Raw genomic sequence first — 23,269 nt, forward strand, 5'->3', positions numbered from 1 at the left:
AGAGCCCGACGCGGGGCTCGAACCCACGAACCGCGAGATCATGACCTAAGCGAAAGTCGGACGCTTAACCGACTAAGCCACCCAGGCGCCCCAAAATGTGCTTTTAACCAAAATGAATTCAGTTATATTTGCTTGGCATAAGGAAAGAAAAAGATCTAATTGTGCTAATGATTCTCTTTGTCTTTTCATTTAAAGACCTTTTGCCCTAAAGTCAGTAGTTAGCAAGATATTATATCTGAATCTATTTTCTTTATTTCAGTTCCAGAGTGTGAATCCAGGTGTGATTCTAATAATATTCTAAATAAAACGTGGATGACAATTCATGCGGTACAGAAGTAAAGTTTTGGCAGGCTGGCATGGAATTGCTAGAGTTTGAATCCTGCCTTGGGCAAGTTAGTCTCTCTGGCCCTCAGTTGCTCTGTGTGTAAAATGAGGATAGTAATAGCACCTACCGTGCATCTTCAGTGTGGTGCTCTGCTAAAGATTTTTCAAAATAATTTTGACATTGATTTTTTAAAATGTTTGTTTATTTTTGAGAGAGACAGCGAGTAGGGGAGGGGCGGAGAAAGGGAGACAGAGGATCTGAAGCGGGCTCTGTGCTGACAGCATAGAGCCCAAAGTGGGTCTCAAACTTAAGAACCACAAAATCATGACCTGAGCCAAAGTCCCATACTTAAGGGACTGAGCCACCCAGGCACCCCTTTTGCTTAATGCATTAACTTTATGACTGCTTGTGAGATTTGGTTCCAAATATTTGTTGAATTTATTTAGCAGAATCACATGGAATCATGGAGTTGACTCTGCTGAATGGTTATTCATTATGAAGAGATGGAATTTACTCAAATCATGGATGGGGGAAAAACTAAGTTTTTTAGTAGACCATTTTAATTCATACTTTATGTAACATACTAGGCAGATGTAAACATCTTTTTCATAATTCATCTGTTTTCTAACCAGTATTGACAAAGTTTGAATTTACACCATGTATGAAACTTAAGTTTGTGGCTGAAGTGGAGTAACGAAAGTTTGGAGTCTTGTGTGTAGGTAGTGGTAATGCGAAGTTACTGGAAGGTTTTGAGCAAGGAATGACATGACAATTTACTTGTTAAAAAGAATTTTCAGGGGCGCCTGGGTGGCTTAGTCGGTTAAGCGTCCGACTTTCGCTTAGGTCATGATCTCGCGGTTCGTGGGTTCGAGCCCCGCGTCGGGCTCTGTGCTGACTGCCAGCTTAGAGCCTGGAGCCTGTTTCAGTCTGTGACTCCTCTCTCTGACCCCCCCCGGCTCACGCTGTCTCTCTCTCTCTGTCTCCTAGAAATAAATAATAAAACATTAAGAAAATAAAATCTTTAAAAAAAAAAAAGAATTTTCAGAGCAATTAGAAAATAGTGTATTGAATAAATGCAGAGAGAGATGCATTTTCACATAATTTTAGTGTAGAATATTATTGAATTTTCAGAACCTGAAAACAACTACCCAAACCAAAAGTGATCCATTAACAGAAATGGCTTTATAGTCTTTTAAACTACCTGAGTAGTTTAAGATATGAGCTTTTAGATGAGCAAACAAGCCATATGAAATATACTGGCATTTCAAGATGTTCCTGTTATGTTTCAGATTAGAAAGTCTTCAATTCTCATTTATCAAATATGCTTTCAGAATTGTCTTTGGGCTTGTTTACTAACTCGAATCTTTAATGATGAAAGTTCTTATTATAACTTGAGAATGTAGACTGGTGGCAGCAGGTGGGGATTACTGAAAAGCAGTGCAAAGGATTCTTGTAGGATGGAATTAAAATCCCTCATAAAGAATTGTTAGTCGTGTGTTCTCTAATACAAAGTTTTTTGTCCAGTGCATTTAAAAAAAATTCCTGCCTAGTTTTGGCCTCAAAGCTTGTGAAAATAGGGTCTAATTCTTGACATAGAGGAAGGCTGGCATTGTGTGAACCAGCTTTTTATTCTAAATTTCATCAGTGGGCCAAAATGATTAGTTTTTCTATACTGTCCTTGGAATGCTATTCTTTCTCTGGATTTTTATTTCTTCTATTTATATTTTTAAAAAATGTTTGTTGAGGGGCGCATGGGTGGCCCAGTCAATTAAGCATCTGACTTCAGCTCAGGTCATGATCTCGCAGTCTGTGGGTTCGAGCCCCGCATTGGGCTCTGTGCTGACAGCTGAGAGCCTGGAGCCTACTTCCAATTCTGTGTCTTCTTCTCTCTCTTCCCCTCCCACACTTGTGCTGTCTCTCTCTGTCTCAAAAGTAAATAAAACATTTTAAAAAAATAAAAAAATAAAAATGTTTATTTTTTGAGAGAGAAAGACAGAGCACAAGAGGGGGAGGGGCAGAGAGAGAGGGAGACAAGAATCCAAAGAAGGCTCCAGGCCCTGAGCTGTCAGCACGGAGCCCTTGGGGCTGCAAGACCATGACCTGAGCTGAAGGCAGGCTTAAACAACCCAGGCGCCCTTCTCTGCATTTTTATTAGTGAAGGGACAGAGTTGGACAGAAAGTAATGGAGCAGGCTTAGGGTGATAGGGATGTTAACCAAGGTCATGCTCTCCAAAAATGTAGTTTGGTTGCTTTCTGGAGTGGAAGCAAGGAAGAAAATTCGCAACTTGGTGATTTGCCTATGTAATTTGGTCCTTTTTCACCTGTTATTGTTCAAACCATTGTGTGGTTTTTTTACCGTATGATAAGGAAAAGAAGTTAATCAGATTCTGATTTTGGCCTTAAGAGTTAAAGAATTTTTTTCTTTTTTTAAGATTTTTCAAGCCCAGCATGGGGCTTGAACTCAACGCCAAGATGAAGAGTCACATGCTCCATCAACTGAGCCAGCCAGGTGCCCCGGAGTTAAAGAATTTTTAATAATTTTTAAAAGGAGCTATTATAAAGCTTGACTAAATGGAGGAAAGTAGCTAATCAAAACATTCACTTGGTTCATTTTCCTGAATAAAAATAAGTATCCATCCTCTAAGTAGAGGAGGAAAGCCTTGTGTACTCATCTCACCATATTTGTCTGTTGTTTTTTTTTTTTTTTTTAACTTCTCAGCCCTTGCTATGACTGCCTCTTCTCTATTCTGTATATTATTTAGCCTTAACCTTCTAGTAGACAGGAAGGATTTCATTGCCTATTTCTTTTAATGAGACAAGGTCATCACTTTGTCTAGAAAATGTTCTTTTTATCTAATCTGTAAATCTTTAGTTAAAATACTGAATAAGGGCACCTGGGTGGCTCAGTTGGTTGAGTGTCCAACTTCAGATTTCAGCTCAGGTCATGATCCCAGGGTCGTATGTAGGATTCAGCGCTGAATTGGCTCCATACATGGAGCCTGCTTAAGATTCTCTCTCTCCCTTGCTCATGCTCGCTCTCATACTCTCTCTCTCTCTCTAAAAATAAAAGTAAAAAGTGAAAAAAATACTGGGGCTTCTGGGTGGCTCAGTCAGTTGAGCATCCAACTCTTGATTTAGGCTTAGGTCATGATCTCACAGTTGCTGGGATGGGTGAGATCTAGTCCTGCATCGGGCTCTGCACTGATAGCTCAGGGTCTGCTTGGAATTCGCTCAGTCCCTCCCCGCCTCCTCAAAATAAATAAACTTAAAAAAATAATCTTCAGTAGGTCTGTAGTCAAATATATTTCTCACATGCTTTTAATATGCCACATTATTTTCTACATAAACAGTCCCTAGTGTTTAAAGGGTGTGTGTTAGCCATGTCTTAAATGACTTAGGAACATTGTAAACTTTCCCCAAGTAATTGGAAGAATGTTTTTCTTGATATTTAGTATCAAAAGTAACTGTGTCATTATTTTGATGTTTTATTAGGTACATTAAGATTCCTGATTATGATGTGTTCTTGGCAGCTTGTGCTTTTTATCAATAAAACTGTCCTGCCTTCCATCTGAGGCTTTTTAATGTTGTTTTTGTCTGATACTACCTTCTTTTTCTTAGTATTTGCCTTCTAACTTTGATAGTCTTTTTGACCTGTCACTTTGTTTTAGGTCATGCCTAAAAGGCAGCATAGTTTGAAAATTTTTTGATATAGAGATTTAACCTATCACATTTATTGTTATCAACCTGTTTAATGATTCTTGGCCCTATGTAACTTGCTTTTTTTGTTTCTTCCTTTAGCCTCTCCTTTCTACTTGTATTGATCATTTGTCCTACTGCGGGGTCTATTTTTAGTGGTAAGAAAGTTATACCACTTCTATTTATGTTTTTGCTGTCAACCTTAAAAGCTAGTTTGGCTAGGTGTAAGATTCTAAGTTAAAGATAATCTTTCTTCAGAACTTTTTTTTTAATTGTTTTATTTATTTCTGAGAGAGAGAGCGAGATCAAGAGCGAGAGAGAATGAGCGCCAGCCAGCGTGAGCAAGGGAGGGCAGAGAGAGAGGGAGACACAGAATCTGAAACAGGCTCCAGGCTCTGAGCTAGCTGTCAGCACAGAGCCCAACGCGGGGCTCGAACCCACGAACAGTGAGATCATAACCTGAGCCTAAGTCAGTCACTTAACCAACTGAGCCACCCAGGCGCCCCAATCTTTCTTCAGAACTTTAAAGTTGTTACTTCATTGTTTTTTAGCACCTCATGTTGGTGACATTCTATTGCCACTTTGGTTCTTTTTCCTTTGTGGATAGTCTGTTGTTTCTACCGAAAAACTTTCAGGATTTTTGTTGGGAAATTTCACCATGATGTGTCTAAAAATGTGTATTATTTCGGCTCCAGGAAGTTGTTTTGTTTTGTTTTTCTCTACTCCTTTCTTTTTTTCTTTTTCCTTTTGTATGCTCTACTANAGCTCCAGGAAGTTGTTGTTTTGTTTTGTTTTTCTCTACTCCTTTCTTTTTTTCTTTTTCCTTTTGTATGCTCTACTAACTAGGCCAGCTAGGGGCCCCTCCAGAAATTTTTCTAATATATCCTTCAATATACCTTTCTGTGCCTTTTCTTCTAAACTCCACTTAGGTAGATTTTGGAACATCTGGATTTGTATCCCATGTCATGTAAGTTTTTCTCCAAATGTTACACTTGCCTGTCCTTTATTTTCACTGCATTCTGACAGATTTCCTTGGCTCTACCTTCTACTTGGTAATTTGTTCCTCAGTTATGCCCATTATAATATACAGTCCCAGACCATCTATTAAGATGATCTCAGCAGAAACTTGAGGGTTTTTTTTTTTTTTTAATGTTAATTTTTGAAAGAGAGTGAGAGAGATCACAAGCAGGGGAGGGGGCAGAGAGAGGCACACACAGAATCCGAAGCAGGCTCCAGGGTCCGAACTGTCAGCACAGAGCCCGATGTGGGGCTCAAACCCATGAACTGTGAGATCATGACCTGAGCCAAAGTCAGATGTTTAACCAACTGAGCCACCCAGGCGCCCCAGTCTCAGACCATCTATTGAGTTGATTATAATAATCCTTTTTGATTTTCAAGATGTCTAAATTAGTGCTCTTTCAAAGCAGACTCTTTTTAAAATGACTGTGATAGCCTCTTATTCCTCTAATGTTAAAGTTTCAGTTTGCCTGGTTTACCCTGCCTCTCAAATACTCGTTTTTCTATTTCAGTTGGGCGCCTCTTTCTTAGGGTATTAAATTTTTTCTATGGTAGAAATTCTCGGCAATGTGGTCTCTTAGAAGACCGCCAAGGGATGCCCGTCACTTGCCTCAGATGTAGAAGACCCTTACTCCTGGATGACAGAGCCCTACTCCAGGCTCACTTCTGCTTCTCTCAGTGGGGTGGGAGGACTGTAGGGCTTGCTTCAAATGCACGTTTCCAGCAATCACCTTGATAGTTACCCTTCTGTAGTCTACAGCCACACAAGATTCGTGGTTGTCTATTATAAATGTTTTGTGCTAAGGATTTTCCTGTCAAAGCTTCTGGGAGGTGATTGAGGGAGATTTTATATTCATCTCTTAATTTATTTGTGGTTTATTTGGGTCTCCTACATCCCAGTTTTAAAATATGTTCCTTGTCAACACTAACTGGCTTAAACTAGCTGTTTTAATATTCTGAACTTAGATAAATGGAGTTTCCAGCAAATCTTTGCACACTATACTTTTAAAAACCAATTAGAGTTGTACTAGGATTAAAGGAGAAGGGAAACAAAAGGTAAATAGTGGAGGGAAAGCAGCAAAGAAGAATGAAGCAAGAGTAAGGGAAAAAAGCAGATACAAAAAAAAAGGTTGCTATTTCATTTTTCTGTTTGGGAGTGAGATGCCCTGGGCCCTAAGCAACTTGGCTTTCACAGCTCCTGTAAGTTATTTGTGAGGGCAGATACTTCTGCTTTTGTTGTGTCAGTGCTTGCCTGTTGAAGACATAATGTACTCTTTCATAATTACATATTTGTTCAAGTTGGATGATGCTGACAAACAGTAAAGTTTTGGGTAAAGACATGCCACAAAGCTCTTGGACTTAGCAGCTAGAACCTGGATAACTGGAGTGGTCTCCAGAATGCTTCCCAAATGTTGACTGAAGTATTCACAACTGTTCTCAGTGGCTACTAACTACCAACTATTCCACATTATACACAGTTAGTATGTAAGTTGGGTCCTCCAGGAAGACTGAGACAAAGATAGGAGTGCAGAAAATTTATTGATGAGCAAACAACAGATTTGGGTTAACAATTATAATGAAGATGGCAAAATGTTTCTAGTATCTATTGTACACTATTGACAAGGAGCCCAATGGGAAAATAACAACACACATGAATAAATGGTTTTCAGAATAAAAAAGCCATATGGCCAATAAACATGAAAAGGTTTTCAGCTCCATTAATAGAGGAAAATGTAAATAAAAATAATATTGGAATATTACTTTATACCATGGTTTTTCAATGAACTTGCCACTATTGACATTTTGGATCTACTAATTCTTTGTGTTGGGGGGCTGTCTTGTGCATTGCAGAATGTCACCAACATCCCTGGTGTCTACCACTAGGTAACAATAGCAGCTACCCACCCCTACCCTCTGCAGTTGTGACAATCAGCAATGTCTCCACACATTGTCAAATGCATCCTAACTGGTAAAATCACTTCTGATTGATAACCCATTAGACTGGCAAAAATTAGCTCACAACTTTTGCTGGCAGGAATGGCAGGAAAGTGGATCTTTAAATATAAAGTACTGTGGCAGTTTTTTTGAAATTAAAAATACATAAACCTTTGGCTTAGCAATCCTACTGCTGAGACTTTGTCCCACGAAGATATTTATATGAAGCAGCTTTTCATTGTCAGCAGCTATTCTATATCCCTATTTATCTGCTGTCAGTTTATCACTGTTTAATTACTGAAATGAATCTATTCCTGAGTAGTGGTAAGTGTTATTTCTTCTCATTTCAGAACTCTCTTGATAGAGCACAAGCAGCCAAGAACAAAGGCAACAAATACTTCAAAGCAGGAAAATATGAACAAGCTATTCAGTGCTATACTGAGGCGATCAGTTTGTGCCCTATAGAGAAGAATGCTGACCTTTCCACATTTTATCAAAACAGAGCTGCTGCCTTTGAACAGTTGGTATGTATCTTAGGGTTTTCCCCTGTTCTTTTTGTTTTCTTTATTTGCATAATGTTTCAGTTAATACCACTCAAATAAACCTAATAAATTTTTTTGAGGTTTTGAAATTACAGGCTTTTTGTTTTCATATCCTTTAATTACATAAAATTTTTAAGAACAGATATTTGAGTTTTGCTGGTTACAAATTTAATCCAAAGTTATATATATTTGGTTCTATAAAATTAGATAATATAGGAAACTACAGTTTCTGGTGACCCCATCCTTCTCAACAGTGTGAAGCTATTTTCTTTAACTTTTTGTTTCCATAAATATTAACAGTAGCATGTGGGGTGTGGGGAGACCAAACTTATTACATGTATTGTGACATTCTTTAGTTCCCACTGTATCTTTTGCAGCCTTTCGTAGCTCATGCAGATTGTTTTATTTCTGAAATGGTATATGTAATAGCTGTTATATGGTTTTATACTGGAGAACATCTAGTGATGAACATTTGGATTGTTTCCTGTTTTACCTATTGCATTCAGTATTTAAGTAAATATTTTTGTTAAGTATTTTTTTTTTTTGCATACTTTGGGAGGACAAAATTCTAGAATAAAATTCTAGAAATGGGTATCTAAAGACAGCATCAGCACCTACTCCCAATAACAATATATGAGCATGCTTGTTTTCTCTCATTCTTGCTGACTATATTATCAGTCTTAATAATATTTGTGATTCTGGTAGGAGAAAAATACTGTCTCTCATTGTTTTAATTTGCACTTTTAGAAATGTTGCTAAAGTTGACCATTCTTTTCTGTGGTTATCGGACATTTGTATTTTCCACATTTACCTGTTCATCCTAATTTTATTGACTGTCTTGCTATATGGAAGGTTGCTATGGTACAGGCTGGGTCTGTAAAAGCAAACAGTTATGCATAGAACTCAAGAATAGCTAAACAATGAACTATTAAATGACATTTTCACAAATGCTTTAAATAATTAACATGATTCAGTAGTAGAGAAATGACTAGAGATGGGATTGGTGCATAAAAACAGTAGAGAAGATAGCATTACAAATAGAGGAAATAGTGTCTATACTTGCTCTGAGGCAGGAAAGAGTTTGGTGCGATTAAAGAATTACAAAGGATCCTGGAGTATAGAGAGATGCAGTTGGGAGAGGCAACAGAAGGTAGATGAGACAAAGTCTGCAGTGCTAAAGAGTTTGGATTCAATTCTGAGTGTAATGGCAAAATATTTAAGGGTTTTAAATAGGGCAGGGACAGCCTCTAAAATTACTTTCAATGTTCTGTCAAGAATATATGGTAGGGAGGCAAGAGTGGAGATGGGGAGACCAAGTAAGGATGTTGTTGTTTGTAGTAGCCTATGTGAAACATGAAGTAAGCTGAGACCAACAAGTTGCTGTTGTATTAGATATGAAGGGTGAAGAAAAGCAGGAAGCAGGAATGTAAATAATAGTGGAATGGGGAAGGAGTGAGACAGCTAAGTAGAAGCTGAATTGAGAAATGTCTCTATTTCAGGAGAATGGCTTGGGCTGAAGAGATGAATTTGGGAGTCATCTAATTTTATATTTTATATAGTGCCAGGAGAGAAGAGATGAGGCCTTAAGGACTCCACTTGTAGAACTGAGGCAGAGGGGAAGAATTTAGCAAAGGAAATTGAGAAGGAGCAGCCAGTGAAGTAGGTAGAAATCAATGAGAGGGTCAGTCCTTTGGAGGTTTGGCAATAAAGAGGAACCAAGAAATAGAGTAGTAGTTGAAGGGAATTATGGAATCAAAGGAGGGTTTTTAAAAGATGGAAAATACTAGAGTAAGTGGGGGTTTTTTGGTTCTTTTTTTAATATATGCTTATGGGAATGAATTATTTAGTAGAGATGTAGATTGATGTAGAGGCAAAATAGCTAACAAAGTAAAGTCCTTGAAGTGGAGAAAGTGTGGATCCAGATCATAGTGGAGGACTGGCCTTTGATGAAAAGAGGTCCGTCCTCAGTTTTAACAGGAGGGAAGGAGATAATAGGAGCACAGAGATGCAGGTAGGTTTGTAGATTTGGTGGTAGAAAGATGGCCCAAGTATGTCCTTTGCTTATTTTTGAAAATCAGGTTGCTTTTCTTTATTTACAGGTATTTATATGAGCTATTGTAATATATTGTGGATATTAACTCTTTTTATGTACTGGGAGTATTTTTGTGTGTTGTGGGACTTAACACTCAGCCTCTTGTTTCGAAAAGTAATTTCTGATGAACAGTGCTTCCTTTAGTTTGACTTTTTTTAATACTTTCAATTACAGCAAAAATGGAAAGAGGTGGCACAAGATTGTACAAAGGCTGTTGAACTTAATCCCAAATATGTGAAAGCTCTCTTTAGACGTGCAAAAGCCCACGAGAAGCTAGACAATAAGAAGGAATGTTTAGAAGGTGAGGGTGTTTTTGTGTATACATATGAAAATTATTTAAGGCTTTGTAGTCATTGGTAAGTTTATATGAAACTCTGCCTGTGAGTAGAGAAATCACTTGTATTTAAAAGTTAGATTCGGGGCGCCTGGGTGGCTTAGTAGGTTAAGCGTCCGACTTTCGCTTAGGTCATGATCTCGGGGTTCGTGGGTTCGAGCCCCGCGTCGGGCTCTGTGCTGACTGCCAGCTCAGAGCCTGGAGCCTGTTTCAGTCTGTGACTCCCTCTCTCTCTGACCCTCCCCTGCTCACGCTGTCTCTCTCTCTCTCTCTCCCTCTCTCTCCTAGAAATAAATAAAACATTAAAAAAAAAAAAAAGTTAGATTCTTCCCCAACTAAGAATTTGTTTTCTAATGTAAATTGAGATTGCTGATACTTGAGTATTGTCTCTGTTCTCAATTATGGGACTAAATTAGTATTAAGATTTAAAATTTATATACCATACATTTTTAACTTGGCAATTAATGAGCTTCAGTGTAATTCCATGAATTAAGAAATCAGAAAAGAGGTTTTAATAAGTGGTAGTGTTGCTAGGATTCTATATATTTTCAGTTAATATCCTATATAAATATGAAATAATTTTAAGATGAATGAAAAAAAATTTGGTATTTTTTTTTCTGGTTGGTATTTTCAAACATTATTTTATACCCAATTGGAAATTATGTAGTTGATAAAGAAGCATCAGGTGAATTTGCCATTCTCAGTAAATCTGTAAGTAAATATTCTGCAGCATTTAATTGGCCATATCTGCTTCTAAAACTTCAGTTAGAGAATATAGGCCACTGGCTTATTTTAAAGTACATTTTTGTGGGTAACATGGAGCTAAATCAAAGTGATTTCTACAAGATAAACCTGCTTTAAAAGCATCAGCAATCAGATTTAGCCATAATTATTTTTTAAAGTAACATTATTTAAAAGGAAGAAGCCATTTTATTTTTAAAAGTCTGGATTACCAAGTGAGAGTGGTTTAGAGAACATTTTAGGAAAATTTGAGGTTTTGTGGTGTTGCGTACTTTGGTGATGGGTGGAAGGACTGTTGCTTTGGAAAAGAGAATTCTGAGTTTTGAGCCAGCCCTTGAAATTATTAACAGTTAATGACTGGCAGAAGGGAGGTTAGATGGATTTTAGATAGGAGGAATGGGATGGGGAAAAGACACTGACACTGGGATTAGCTAGGATATTTGAGGACCATATGAAAAGATTGACTTGTTTGGAGGAGCAGGGATTTGGAATTCTGAGAAATTGAATTCAGAAACAGTGGGAACAGGAGTGCTTGAGTAGTCTGAAAGGTTGAGAGGTTCAGGAACCACTGATCTTTTACGTTTCAAACCACTTTGTCTTGAGCTGTTGCATAACCAGATAAAAATGGTATTTTGAAGCAGATTTAATTGAGAGCTCCATGGCAAGATGGCTTTGGACACAAGGAATAACTTGTGAGACCTATAGAAAGAATCAGACATGAGAAAACTACATTACACTGATTTGGCCTTTAGGTGCTGGCCAGAAGGGAATTTTCCTGGATTGTTTATTTACTGTGTAGAATGTGAGGGTGGTGAGAAACATCACAAACCATACAGGATAGTCCCTTGGATTTCACAGGTAAGGAAAGTGAAAAACCAGAGAAGTGGAATGAACTTCTGAGCTTTGAGTTTGAGTTATAGAGTATATAAAACTAAAGTGTTGAGAAGCAAATTATTGGAAATGAAATTGATGGCTACATCAGGCTATCAGTTTGGTTTGTCTTTCTGTGGTAATATAGTGCCCATCTCTGATGCTGCTAATAATCTTTGCAATAATTTCATACTTTTGTTTTTTCCATCATCTCTAGATGTCACTGCTGTGTGTATACTAGAAGGGTTCCAAAATCAACAAAGCATGCTGTTAGCTGATAAAGTTCTTAAACTTCTTGGAAAAGAGAAAGCCAAAGAAAAATATAAGGTAAATGTAAGTTAGTTAATAGAGGAAATATACATTGTGAAGAGTCATTTTAATTTACACTGCTTAAACTTGGGCATGATGGGAATGGTAGCAACTGAAATTAGATCTGTGTTACACTTCTGTTCCTGTAATATTGGGCTTTTGTGGCTTATCTTTTTAAAATAAGAATGTAATGTATATCCAGTATTGTATCTGGAGAATACTGAAAGAACTCTGTATTAGAGATTGCCAAACAAAGCCTATGGGCCACATCCAGTCTGCCACCTGTTTGTATAAATATTATTTTATTGGAACACAGCACTTAGCCATTGTTTTGGCTGCTTTTGAGCTAAAACAGCAGAGTATAGTGGTTGTGACAGAGACTGTATGGCTGGTAAGGCCTAAAATACTTATTACTTGGTCTTTTTGACAAACAATTTGCTAGCCCCTGTCTATATCATTAGTTTTTAAAGGTATACTGTATAAATTGGCATTGGTTTGGGGCAGTCTGTAACAGATGATTTAATTCAAGAAGTTTTTGAACAAAATTCCATTGTGGCCATTTTATTTGTAAAATAAAATGCCCTTACAGCATTACAGTTTAGTGAGAGAAACCATTAATAAGTACAAAAGGCATGATATGGGGAAGTGTCATGAGGGATAGACGTAGTGTCATGGGATTACCACAGGCATCACTAAATATCATTGTGATTTTCTGTGAAACTTCAGTAATAATCAGGGCAGTTCCTTTTTTCTTTAAGAATAATATTTCCCTTAAATTGATTTTAATAAGCTGTGTGTTTTTTTTAAATTTTTCACTCCTGAATATTAGCTGAGTTAAACAATAAAATGGGTTTCTTCACTGCAGGACTTTAATGTGCTAGGATATGTTGTGAATCTCCAAGAGGAATATAGCTGTACTTGTTCACAGTCTCTTCAAACTGCTTTTTTTCCTTTGAGCATTTCCTAGAACTGGTATTCCTCACAACACTGTAAAATATCATTTAATAGTCTCACAACTTTGAAGGAGCCTAATTTCCTTGTGTCTATTTATATAATGTTATTGTTGAGTGATTATACTGATTGGTCTTCAGGGTGCTCAGAAAATATAAGATAACCCACATTTACATAGGTTCCAAATCAGTTATCCCTTATATTTTCTTTTAAGTTTTTATTTATTTAAGTAATCTTTACACCCAATATGGGGCTCAAACACACAATCGCAAGATCAAGAGTCGTACACTGTTGCAACTGAGACAGCCAGGCGTCTCTCCACTTGTATTTTCTAATATGTTCGTAGGCCACCTTTGTAAATCACAAAATACTTTTCATGTTATTGTTTTTATTCTACAACAGCCCCGTAAGAAAAATAAGGCAAGTATATATGTTGCCATTTTAGAGATGAGAAAACTGAAAGTGACATGTGCAGGGTCACATGGCTAATAAGTGGCACAGCTGGGACTTGTATCTTGTTCCTTTGTCACTTAAATCCATTACTTGTATTGTTTTTATTTTAAATGTGTAAGTCTGTGTGGAAGGCAGGGGAGGAACCTTTGCCAAGCTGAAATAGTAAACCAAAAGACATTAATGATTTACTCAGCAACTGCTCTTTATAAAGTGGCAAATGATTGCCACTGTATATCTTCCTATGTAGTCTATAGTGAAATACTGAAGTTAAGCATACTTGTCATTTGATGGGTGGCCATTTGATTTAAAATATTAACTTGTATAATCCTAAATTAACACATTGAATTTCTCTCACAAAAATGGGGGTTTTCCTTAAGATTTCCTTCTTCTTTCCCAATCTCATCTATCCTAGATTAGACCATTTATTTACAAAGCCAGATTCCCTCGGGGCCCCCACGTGGCTCAGTAGGTTAAGCCTCTGACTCATGGCTTTCAGTTCAGGTCATGATCTCATGGTTAGTGAGATTGATCCTGCTTAGGATTCTCTCTCTGCCCTCCCCTGTTTGTGCTTGCTTTCTTTCTCCTCCTCTCTCACTCACTCATTCTCTCAAAATAAATAAACTTTAAAAAAGGAGCTAAATTCCTTTTTGTCCTCCTTCAAATACAAAGACGTTTAATCTACCAAAATAACAGAAATGGTATTTATTATGCATACAATTTAAAATACCACATTTCAATTTAAAAATCTTTGGGTTAGGGAGACAAACCATGAGAGACTCTTGAATGCTGAGAACAAACTGAGGGCTGATGGGGGTGGGGGAGAGCGGAAGGGGGGGTGATGGGCATGGAGGAGGGCACTGTGGGGATGAGCACTGGGTGTTATATGGAAACCAATTTGACAATAAACTATTAAAATTTTTTTAAAGAATCAGAAAAAAATTTAAAAAATTAAAAATCTTTGGGTTGAATTTTCAAGATAAAGGATCCAAAATATTTGAGAAGGGTCCTATGTCTATGTTATTCCCTCTACCCTTTTGAAAATTTTATCCTAATTGGACTAAAAGGAAATACTTCTATAATTATGACTCACATTGCCATGCCAAAAAGTAGTAATTGAAACAAGAAATGTGATTTCATTCAGACATAAATGGCATCTACTGTAATGGGGATTTTCAGATGCAGTACCGCTAGAGGTCAGATGAAAGCCCATGGTAAATGGACTTAACATTATAGCACCCGTGTAATATGTCTTGAGTGGTAAGATGCTGATCTAGGACAGAGACCAGAAGGAGATAATTTTTCTTTTTATTTATTTATTACATTAAAAAAATGTATTTTTAAGTATTCTCTATACCCAAAGTGGGGCTCAAACTTACCATCCCCAAGAGTTGCATACTCTGCCAAATGAGCCAGCCAGGTGCCCCAGGAGATAATTTTTAACTTGGCAGTTAATTGCCTCCTGTGTTCGAGATTTCACTTCTTTAACTTTTAGTGTGTACTCCTAGGAGATCTTGATATTTTACTTCTTTGGAGAGGAGCAATGTCATTTAAAACCTGCTTTGAACAACTGGGATGAGTAGCTTTACCAGTTCCACTGTCTCTTGTCCTGTGGTTTGCAGCCTAATAATCTTCACTTATTTGAGAGAATGAGATCCTAGTTTTTACAGCAGTCATTCTCAGTATTGTACAAATAAATGTACCTGCTTCTTTGGTTGGTGTTTTCTCATTTTGAAATATTTAAATGTGATTGAATTTCAGAATCGTGAACCTCTTATGCCATCTCCACAGTTTATCAAATCTTACTTCAGTTCTTTCACGGATGATATAATTTCTCAGCCCATGCTTAAAGGAGAGAAGTCTGATGAAGATAAAGACAAGGAAGGAGAGGCTTCAGAAGTTAAAGAAAAGTAAGTTTATCAACTATAGTATCTACGTAGTACCACATGATACTCTCAAGAGGATTCACAGTGAGTCGAGGGGCTGACTGTATTTGAATAGTGGCACTAATTTGAAAATTATCAGGTAGCTCAACAATACAGATGTTTTAGTGCAGGGAAGTTTATAATTTATAAACTGTGAGATGCTTAGGATGCACCAAAGACTGACTTTCTTCCAAGTTTTTTCTGCTTGCCTAACCATTCTTTGGGCTTCTTGTGTCTGTCTGTTCCTGTAGAGAACTGAAACCAAAGTACAAGATGCTTTGTTTACAACTGAGGATCAAGTCATGTGTGTATAGAAGTCACCTAGTCTGCTCATCCATTTGTATTTATCAGTATTGTGTTTTGCTGTTAAGGTTAGCTCTCCTTTCTAAGAGAAGGTATAATATTATTACCAACATGACATTTTTTAATGAGTTGGGAAGAAAAGGGAATATTGTTCTGGTAGCAGAGCATGATTTTGCGTCTATGACAATTTGGAAAGTTTGAGGAAACATTGCTTTTGATTTGTATCTGCCTAATTTTTCAGCCAGTGTTGGCCACCTTTTAAGGGAGGATACCATGTGTAATTGTTTAAGATATTCACATTTTAGTTAGTTGATACACAGTCTTCTCAGAAAATGGTAGTGGAGAAGAAAATGTTGAAGACCATGCCAATAATTTCCTCTTCAGGTTAGGGAATAGTCCTTGCTACAAAAATTACAGTGAAGTTGAATGCAGGGAATATTACCATGTAATTATAGGATAAGTTAGCAGAGTTATAAGATTTTGACTGATATAACTTAAGTTACTTCCCAGATTTCTTTACTTAGGATATATAACCAATGAAATGAGAAAATGTATTTTAACTTATAGGCCCTTATATTTGTAAGACCCTTTAAAAATTCTTCCTTTAAATTTGTTTCTTTGGTATTTCGACCTACTGTGTGTTGTGTGTGTGTTTCTTTTTAGAAGAAACAACACAGCTTCTGGATAAGAGCCCTTCAGATAATTCTCTGCCTCCAGTTTTGCTCCTTTACAGTGCATTTTCTGTAACATAGCCATAGTGTTCTCTACCAAGCATAGATCGGGCCACATCTCTTCCCTTGGCTTCTGTGATCTATACTCCTATTTCTCCCTTCTTTCTGTTAGGCATAAAATAACTGTTGAGTGACATCAGTATGCCATCGGTGAGAAGGTGAATAAGACTGGATCCTTGTCCAAGATGCAAATCAGTCATTAGCTCATCCTTTAACATATGTAAATGTTGCACCCTGGGCACTAAGCCTCAGTTTCTGATCTTGATGCTGTGTTTACCTTTTTTTAGTCTCTAAGACATCGAGAAAAATCCCAGAAAAATCCCAGTCCGCTCATCAGGAATCCTAACTGGTTATCCCTCCCCCACCACACACCCCCATTCCAGTCCCATACAGTTGGCTTAACTCTAGTATACTAAATGTTGCAAGTTTCAGCATTTGATCCTTTCTTAGTAAATAATTTCCTATGTTCATTTTTATTTTCAGTTCTGGATATTTAAGGGCCAAACAGTATATGGAAGAAGAAAATTATGATAAAATCATAAGCGAATGCTCAAAAGAAATAGATGCTCAAGGCAAATACATGGCAGAAGCATTATTACTACGAGCCACCTTCTACCTGCTTATCGGCAATGCCAATGCAGCCAAACCAGATTTAGATAAGGTCATCAGTTTGAAAGAAGCTAATGTGAAGGTACAGTTAAAAATGTGTGTGTGTGTAAAAATTGATTAAAAATGGGACTTTTACAGGTTTTCCCAAATTTTTCAATTTCAGTTGCCATTCTCTAAAAGGCTACTTTTATTTTGGAAGGAACTACACCTATGGTGATTGAGTTGATATAGTGAAACTGAAACATAAATATGAGTGACATTTATCTTTAGGAAAGGAATTTCTTTTCTTTTTTCTATGGCATCTGGTAATTTGAGCCTCGCCTTATAGCCATTGTTTACTGTATTAGACTATATTTGGATGGGGTAAGGGTGATACAGCAGTGCTATAGGTAATACTGTAAATAGGGAATACAAGATTATAAAATGCATTTAATAAAATAAAAACATTTAATCTGAAATATTTTTGTTACATGAATTAAAAAATAGGTTCTAAAAATATGATATAGATATACACTGAAATAAAGCAAAAGTTTTTGTAGTTGTGTAGCTGGAATAGCTTTTTACTTCCAAGTGTTCGTATGTGTACCTAATTATTTTCATAATTAAGATTTAGGGGGATCTGTTGAATTGTATGAGTCTTCTACTCAGTGTTAACAAGACAAAGCTTAGCTACCAATTAACTAAAATTCTTTACTAGTTTGTTACTTTTGTTTGGCCTCTTTGCTCAGTGAATTAGTGAATTCTGGCTTTTTTCGCCCCCAAGTAATTAATTCATGTATCTTGTGGAATATAAACGTTATTTTCAAGGACTGAGTTTTTAACAAACTATCTTAACTTCTTATAAACAGAAGTAATTGGGCACCTGAGTGGATCAGTAGGTTAAGTGTCCGACTTCGGCTCAGGTCATGATCTCATGGTTCGTGGGTTTGAGCCCTGCGTTGGGCTCTGTGCGGTGGACACTAGCTCAGAGCCTGGTGCCTGTTTCAGATTCTGTGTCTCTCTCTCTCTGACCCTCCCCTGTTCATGCTGTCTCTCTCTCTCAGAAATAAATAAAACATAAAAAAAAAGTAATTACAACTAAGTATTATTAAAAGTTCCTTTTAAAAATTAAAAATGGAACTGAACTACCCTATGACCCAGCAATAGCACTGCTAGGAATTTACCCAACGGATACAGGAGTGATGATTCATAGGGGCACGTATATATACCCCAATGTTTATAGCAATGCTTTCAACAATAGCCAAATTATGGAAAGAGCCTAAATGTCCATCCACTGATGAATGGATAAAGGAGATGTGGTATATCTATCCAGTGGGCTACTTGGCAATGAGAAAGAATAAAATCATGCCATTTGCAGCAACATGGACGGAACTAGAAGGTACTATGCTGAGTGAAATAAGTCAGAGAAGGACAGATATCATGCTTTCACTCCTATGTGGATCTTTTAACAGGAGACCATGGAGGAACTGAAGGGGGAAAAGTAGTTACAAACAGAGAAGGAGGGAGGCAAACCATAAGAGATTCTTAAATACAGAAAACAAACTGAGGGTGAATAGGAGGGTTGGGGAGAGGGGAAAATGGGTGATGGGCATCGAGGAGGACACGTGTTGGGATGAGCATTGGGTGTTCTATATAAGCGATGAACCATGGGAATCTACCCCAGAAACGAAGAACACACTCTATACACTGTATGTTAGCAAATTTGACAATAAATTATATGTAAACAAAGAAAGTTCCTTTTAAAATGAAATTTTCAAACTGAAGATAGCTAATAATATCTTTATTTTTATTTCCTAGTGGTTACAAATATGTTCTATTTTTGTTAAAATTGTGGGGGCATTCTTGCTTGTTTCATTGAAAGAAAATTTACATGTACTTTTGCCTCAAAAAAATTTTTTGGAGAAGAAACCTATTTCTTGCTTTCATGACCATGACTTTTGTTTTAATGACACGTAGTAATGATGCTTATCATATGCCCTGTACAGAAATCTACTCAAAATGTCAAAATGTGGTGTTCTCTCTCTCAAAAAAAGACTTCTATACTTTTAAAGTATGGGCTTTATGTTGTGTGAGTTATACTTGAATAAAACCATTATTTTAGAAAAACTAAATTGGAATAAATAGTAACGATGAACCTTTTCTCGTTTTGGTTATGTAGCTTCGTGCAAATGCTCTCATCAAAAGAGGCAGCATGTACATGCAACAGCAGCAGCCTTTGCTGTCTACTCAGGATTTTAACATGGCTGCTGACATTGATCCTCAGAATGCAGATGTGTATCACCACCGAGGACAGGTACATTTCTTACCGAGTTCTGACCTTTGCATTGAGGAATATGTTACCAGTTTTGTCAAAAATTTTCTTGTGTCACTTTGATAGCTGTGAACAAAGTATCACAGTATTTCACAGTTTGGGTGGGTGTTTATGTAGTCCTGTCTTGAATATTTGTCCTTTGAATTTTGGTATTTGCTTATAAGAATTGAAACAGAAGCCTACAGATATTGGCTTGCCAGTTCAAGTTTGCTTTCCAGGTGTTTCTGGCTCGTAGGTTTTCAGTGAGTAAAACATTAAAAGCATTTATTGAACCTTTTGAGTTAACACTAGAATCAACAGGATGATTTCTGTGGGCTTCTTGCTGTAAGGAAATAGCATCCTAAACCATCCAAATAGTACCAAAAAAAAAATCTCTGCTGAATGGAGTTTATATATAACACAGATATTTGTTTTTTAGTAAAAATACATAGTGAAGGAAATTGTTTCCAATTTCAGCCTCATCTGGGGAAAACATATTTTAACCCATTTAACATGGATGGCTTCTTGGATTGCATTAGGGTGGAATGTATAGGCTATCCATATGTTAACAGAGAAGCTGATGTTCTTTCTAATGGAGAATTTTACTTAATATTTCTATCTGAAGGTTGTTAAAATAATCTATTAAAATTCTTGACATTTTGATCTTTACTGGTAGTGTCATAAGATTAACTTGAAAGATAATTCAAAGATATGCTTTGAAATTTGAAAGTTGAGGTATTTTCATTTTCTAGGAGAACAGGTTTCTTGCTTTAAAGTTGCAGTACAAAAATGGTGGGTTTAATATGCTTTTAAAAAAACTGGACACTAGTTTTTAGAATCTTTCCTTTAAATGATAGGATTTTCTAGTTAATGGTTTCTAGAAAGTATTTGGTATCGAATAACTATTACATGCTTAGCATTATGCTAGATTGTGATAAGAGACACTGTATAGACACTGGTTTTTTTTTCCTTAGCTGAAAATATTGCTTGATCAAGTTGAAGAAGCAGTGGCAGATTTTGATGAATGTATTAGATTAAGACCTGAGTCAGCCCTGGCACAAGCTCAGAAGTGTTTTGCATTGGTGGGTTCTGCTTACTTTTGTATTTTCCTAAACATCATTTTTACTTCCCATTGTTAACAAAAATAAGTATCTCATTGTCTACAAAATCATCATCCGTTTTTCTGCCAAAGGAAGACTACAAGGGAAAAACCTGTTAGTTTAGGGAAATGGAAGTGTAGGTGCTAGTTGAGATTTTGCTCCTGTATTTCTCAATGTTTTATTTGAGTTCATCTTGATAGATATTTGTCCCTAATTTCATGCTCCCCTAAACAGCACTGTTCTTACTTTTCTACCATAAACTAGCACAAAAAACAAAAGCATTTTGAGGAAATACTCTCTTCAGTCATACCACATAACTGGTCTCTCATCTCATCTTTGTAAAGTTGTTAATAATCAGAAACACAAAGCTAAAAATCAGGTAAAAGAAGTCTATTTCTAGTGAAATGAGGTACTTCCAGTTAACCCTATAGTCTGAGTCCTAAAAGAATTTTCCTTTTAGAGAAAGAAATTGGATCACAAGCCATTTATATTGTGGATGAAAAATGTTACTAGATGAAGCTTTCATAACATCTGTAGTAAAGTGATAATAAATTATATTTAAAAGCCCCCATTTACGCAGTGGGTAGCGTGTTGGACTTCTAAAAGGCCCCATTTATATGCAAAGTTGACTTACAAGTTAGTATGTCTTCTAGACTATTGAACATCTTGAAATTGTATAATGGCAATGAAGTCATAGATGTACATAGCAAATGGAGATGTATCTAGAGATATTTCCTTGGAACTCTTTTAGATGCAGCAAATTAGGTTAGCAAATCACCTGCTTTTCTAGAAATCATTATGTGATTTTGTGTGACTTTTGTAATATGTTAAATTCCATGAGTTTTTGAGTTCTTGATTTGGCAGGCCTGTTTTGATTTTTTTAAACAGTATCGCCAGGCATATACGGGAAACAATTCTTCACAAATCCAAGCAGCTATGAAAGGTTTTGAAGAAGTTATAAAGAAATTCCCAAGGTGTGCTGAAGGCTATGCACTGTATGCTCAGGTAAATGTGATTTTTCCTATTTTTTCAATTGGTAGTCCTTTTTTTTTTTTTTTACAGATTTTATTTTTTTAATGTTTATTTTGAGAGAGACAGAGACAGAGCGCGAGCAGGGTAGGAGCAGAGAGAGAGGGAGACACATAATCCAAAGCAGGCTCTAGGCTCTGAGCTGTCAGCCCAGAGCTTGATGCAGGGCTTGAACCATGAGCTAATGACTTGAGCCGAAGTTGGACAGTTACCCTATTGAGCCACCCAGACCCCCTTAAAATTTTAGTTTTAAGTAATCTCTGCACCCAATGTGGGGCTTGAACTCAGAACCCCTAGATGAAGAGTTGCATGTTGCACTGACTGAGCCAGCCAGGTACCCCCAATTACCAGTCCTTTGGAAGAACTGCATTCATTTGCTGAAATTCATATGGAATCACAGAAGTGTGCTTCCCTGGTCGCAGCTTCTGTGAATACAAATGGCTTTTTTCCTATTTTGATTTTCCTTGCCCCAAAATGGTCTTGAATCACCTCAGGAGTGGCTCCTGTGTTCCTACAGTTTGAAAACCCTGGCCCTAAACTCAAACAGAGGGAATCTTAGGTAGAGCATTTCCCTCAAGGGTTCTTGGATTGGATTCACAAAATTAATTACTTGAGGAAAATTTACCCTGTGCAGTTGGTGAGAAGAATGTCCAAGGAAAGGTTTTTCTTCCTATTTGATTACTGTTCTTTTAAATGATTAGATAGGCGGTAACAGCGGATTTTAATTTCTCTCTGGTTTGCCAAATCCTGGACTTTCCTTGCTTTAGGATTGAAAGTATGGAAAGTAGAATGTACATTTGAATTATTTTCACTTTTCAATTGTAGTCTGAAGTCTTTGAGAACTTATTAATTTTCAGTCATCCATTTAAATGAAAATGGTTACATTACAGCCACAGTAAGACTTTTTCCTGCAACTAAATGATCTCGGAATGGTGGTTTTCTCTCTTAGTCTTTAAGTTGAAATTTGCTTTTGGTTTATTCATAAACCAGACATCTCAATACACTTTATAATATCTTCTCTTACTCTTTTTTATCCCAAATAAATGTTTTCCCCCTGTCCCAAACATCACAGAAACAGGAAACATTTAAAAATGACCATCTGTGGGGGCACCTGGGTGGCTCATTCTGCTGAGTGTCTGACTATGGATTTCAGCTTGTCATGATCTCGCTGTTGTGAGATTTCAGCCCCATGTCAAATCCCCATGTCTCAACTGTGAGCCTGCTTGAGATTCTTTCTTTCTCACTGTTCCTCCTTTGCTCACTTGTGCACTCTCTTTCAAAAATAAACATTAAAAAAAAATTACCATCTATGGTAGATACCTACCTCCAAAGCTTTCTGAAGGTTGTTTTTGTTTTTATTTTCTTCCATGCCATCTTTAGTCAAGTTATAAGTTCCACAGGGCATAATTTTTTTTTAAGTGAGATTATGACAAGATTGAGTTGAGTTAGATCTGTTGTAATATCACTGCATTGTTAGGAATTGAGATTCAGGGTATGAAGTACAACCCAGAAATTCTTTGAGTTTGAGGGGCACCAGGGTGTCTCAGTTAAGTGTCAGACTCTTGACCTCAGCCCAGGTCAGGGTTTGTGAGTTTGAGCCCCACTTCAGGTTCTGTGCTGACAGAGCAGAGCATGCTTGAGATTCTATCTCCCTCTCTCTTTCCCCCTTCCTCCCTTGATTGTGCCCTCTCTCTCTCCAAAAAGTAAACATTTTAAGAAAATAAAACATAAATTGAGTAGGGGTGCCTGGGTGGCTTAGTTGGTTGAGGAACCGACTTTTGGTTTCAGCTTATGTCAGGATCTCGTGGTTGGTGGGTCTGAACCCTGCGTCAGGCTCTGTGCTGCGTCTGGCACAGAGCCTGCTTGGAATTCTTTCCCTCCCTGCCTCCCTCCCCTCCTCTACCCCTCCCCCACTAGCACTCGCTCATTCTCTCACTCTCTCACAAAAATAAATAAAAACAGTTCAACCGACTGAGCCACCCAGGCGTCCAAAAGTAAATAAAAACAGTAAAAAAAATTT

The 23,269-nt window shown here is 37.1% G+C and overlaps 1 protein-coding gene across 3 annotated transcripts in view; it reads left to right on the forward strand.

The window, feature by feature from the left end:
• TOMM70 (translocase of outer mitochondrial membrane 70) overlaps positions 1–23,269 on the forward strand; it is a 37,379-nt gene that overhangs the window by 7,040 nt on the left and 7,070 nt on the right. For 2 of the 3 annotated variants that reach the window (XR_013337741.1, XM_077774829.1), the window contains exons 2-9: positions 7,324–7,497; positions 9,782–9,908; positions 11,770–11,879; positions 15,024–15,172; positions 16,705–16,912; positions 18,989–19,123; positions 20,095–20,202; positions 21,109–21,225. Coding sequence is in view for 2 of the 3 variants with exons in the window: in XM_077774829.1 (XP_077630955.1) it covers positions 7,324–7,497; positions 9,782–9,908; positions 11,770–11,879; positions 15,024–15,172; positions 16,705–16,912; positions 18,989–19,123; positions 20,095–20,202; positions 21,109–21,225 (1,128 nt within the window). In the remaining variant the exon portion in view is untranslated. The remainder of the gene's footprint in view (positions 1–7,323; positions 7,498–9,781; positions 9,909–11,769; positions 11,880–15,023; positions 15,173–16,704; positions 16,913–18,988; positions 19,124–20,094; positions 20,203–21,108; positions 21,226–23,269) is intronic. The other variant, XM_077774830.1, reaches the window with a different exon arrangement.

The sequence above is a fragment of the Crocuta crocuta genome, unplaced genomic scaffold, assembly GCF_008692635.1.
Source record: "Crocuta crocuta isolate KB4526 unplaced genomic scaffold, BGI_CrCroc_1.0 scaffold6, whole genome shotgun sequence".
NCBI lineage: Eukaryota > Metazoa > Chordata > Mammalia > Carnivora > Hyaenidae > Crocuta > Crocuta crocuta.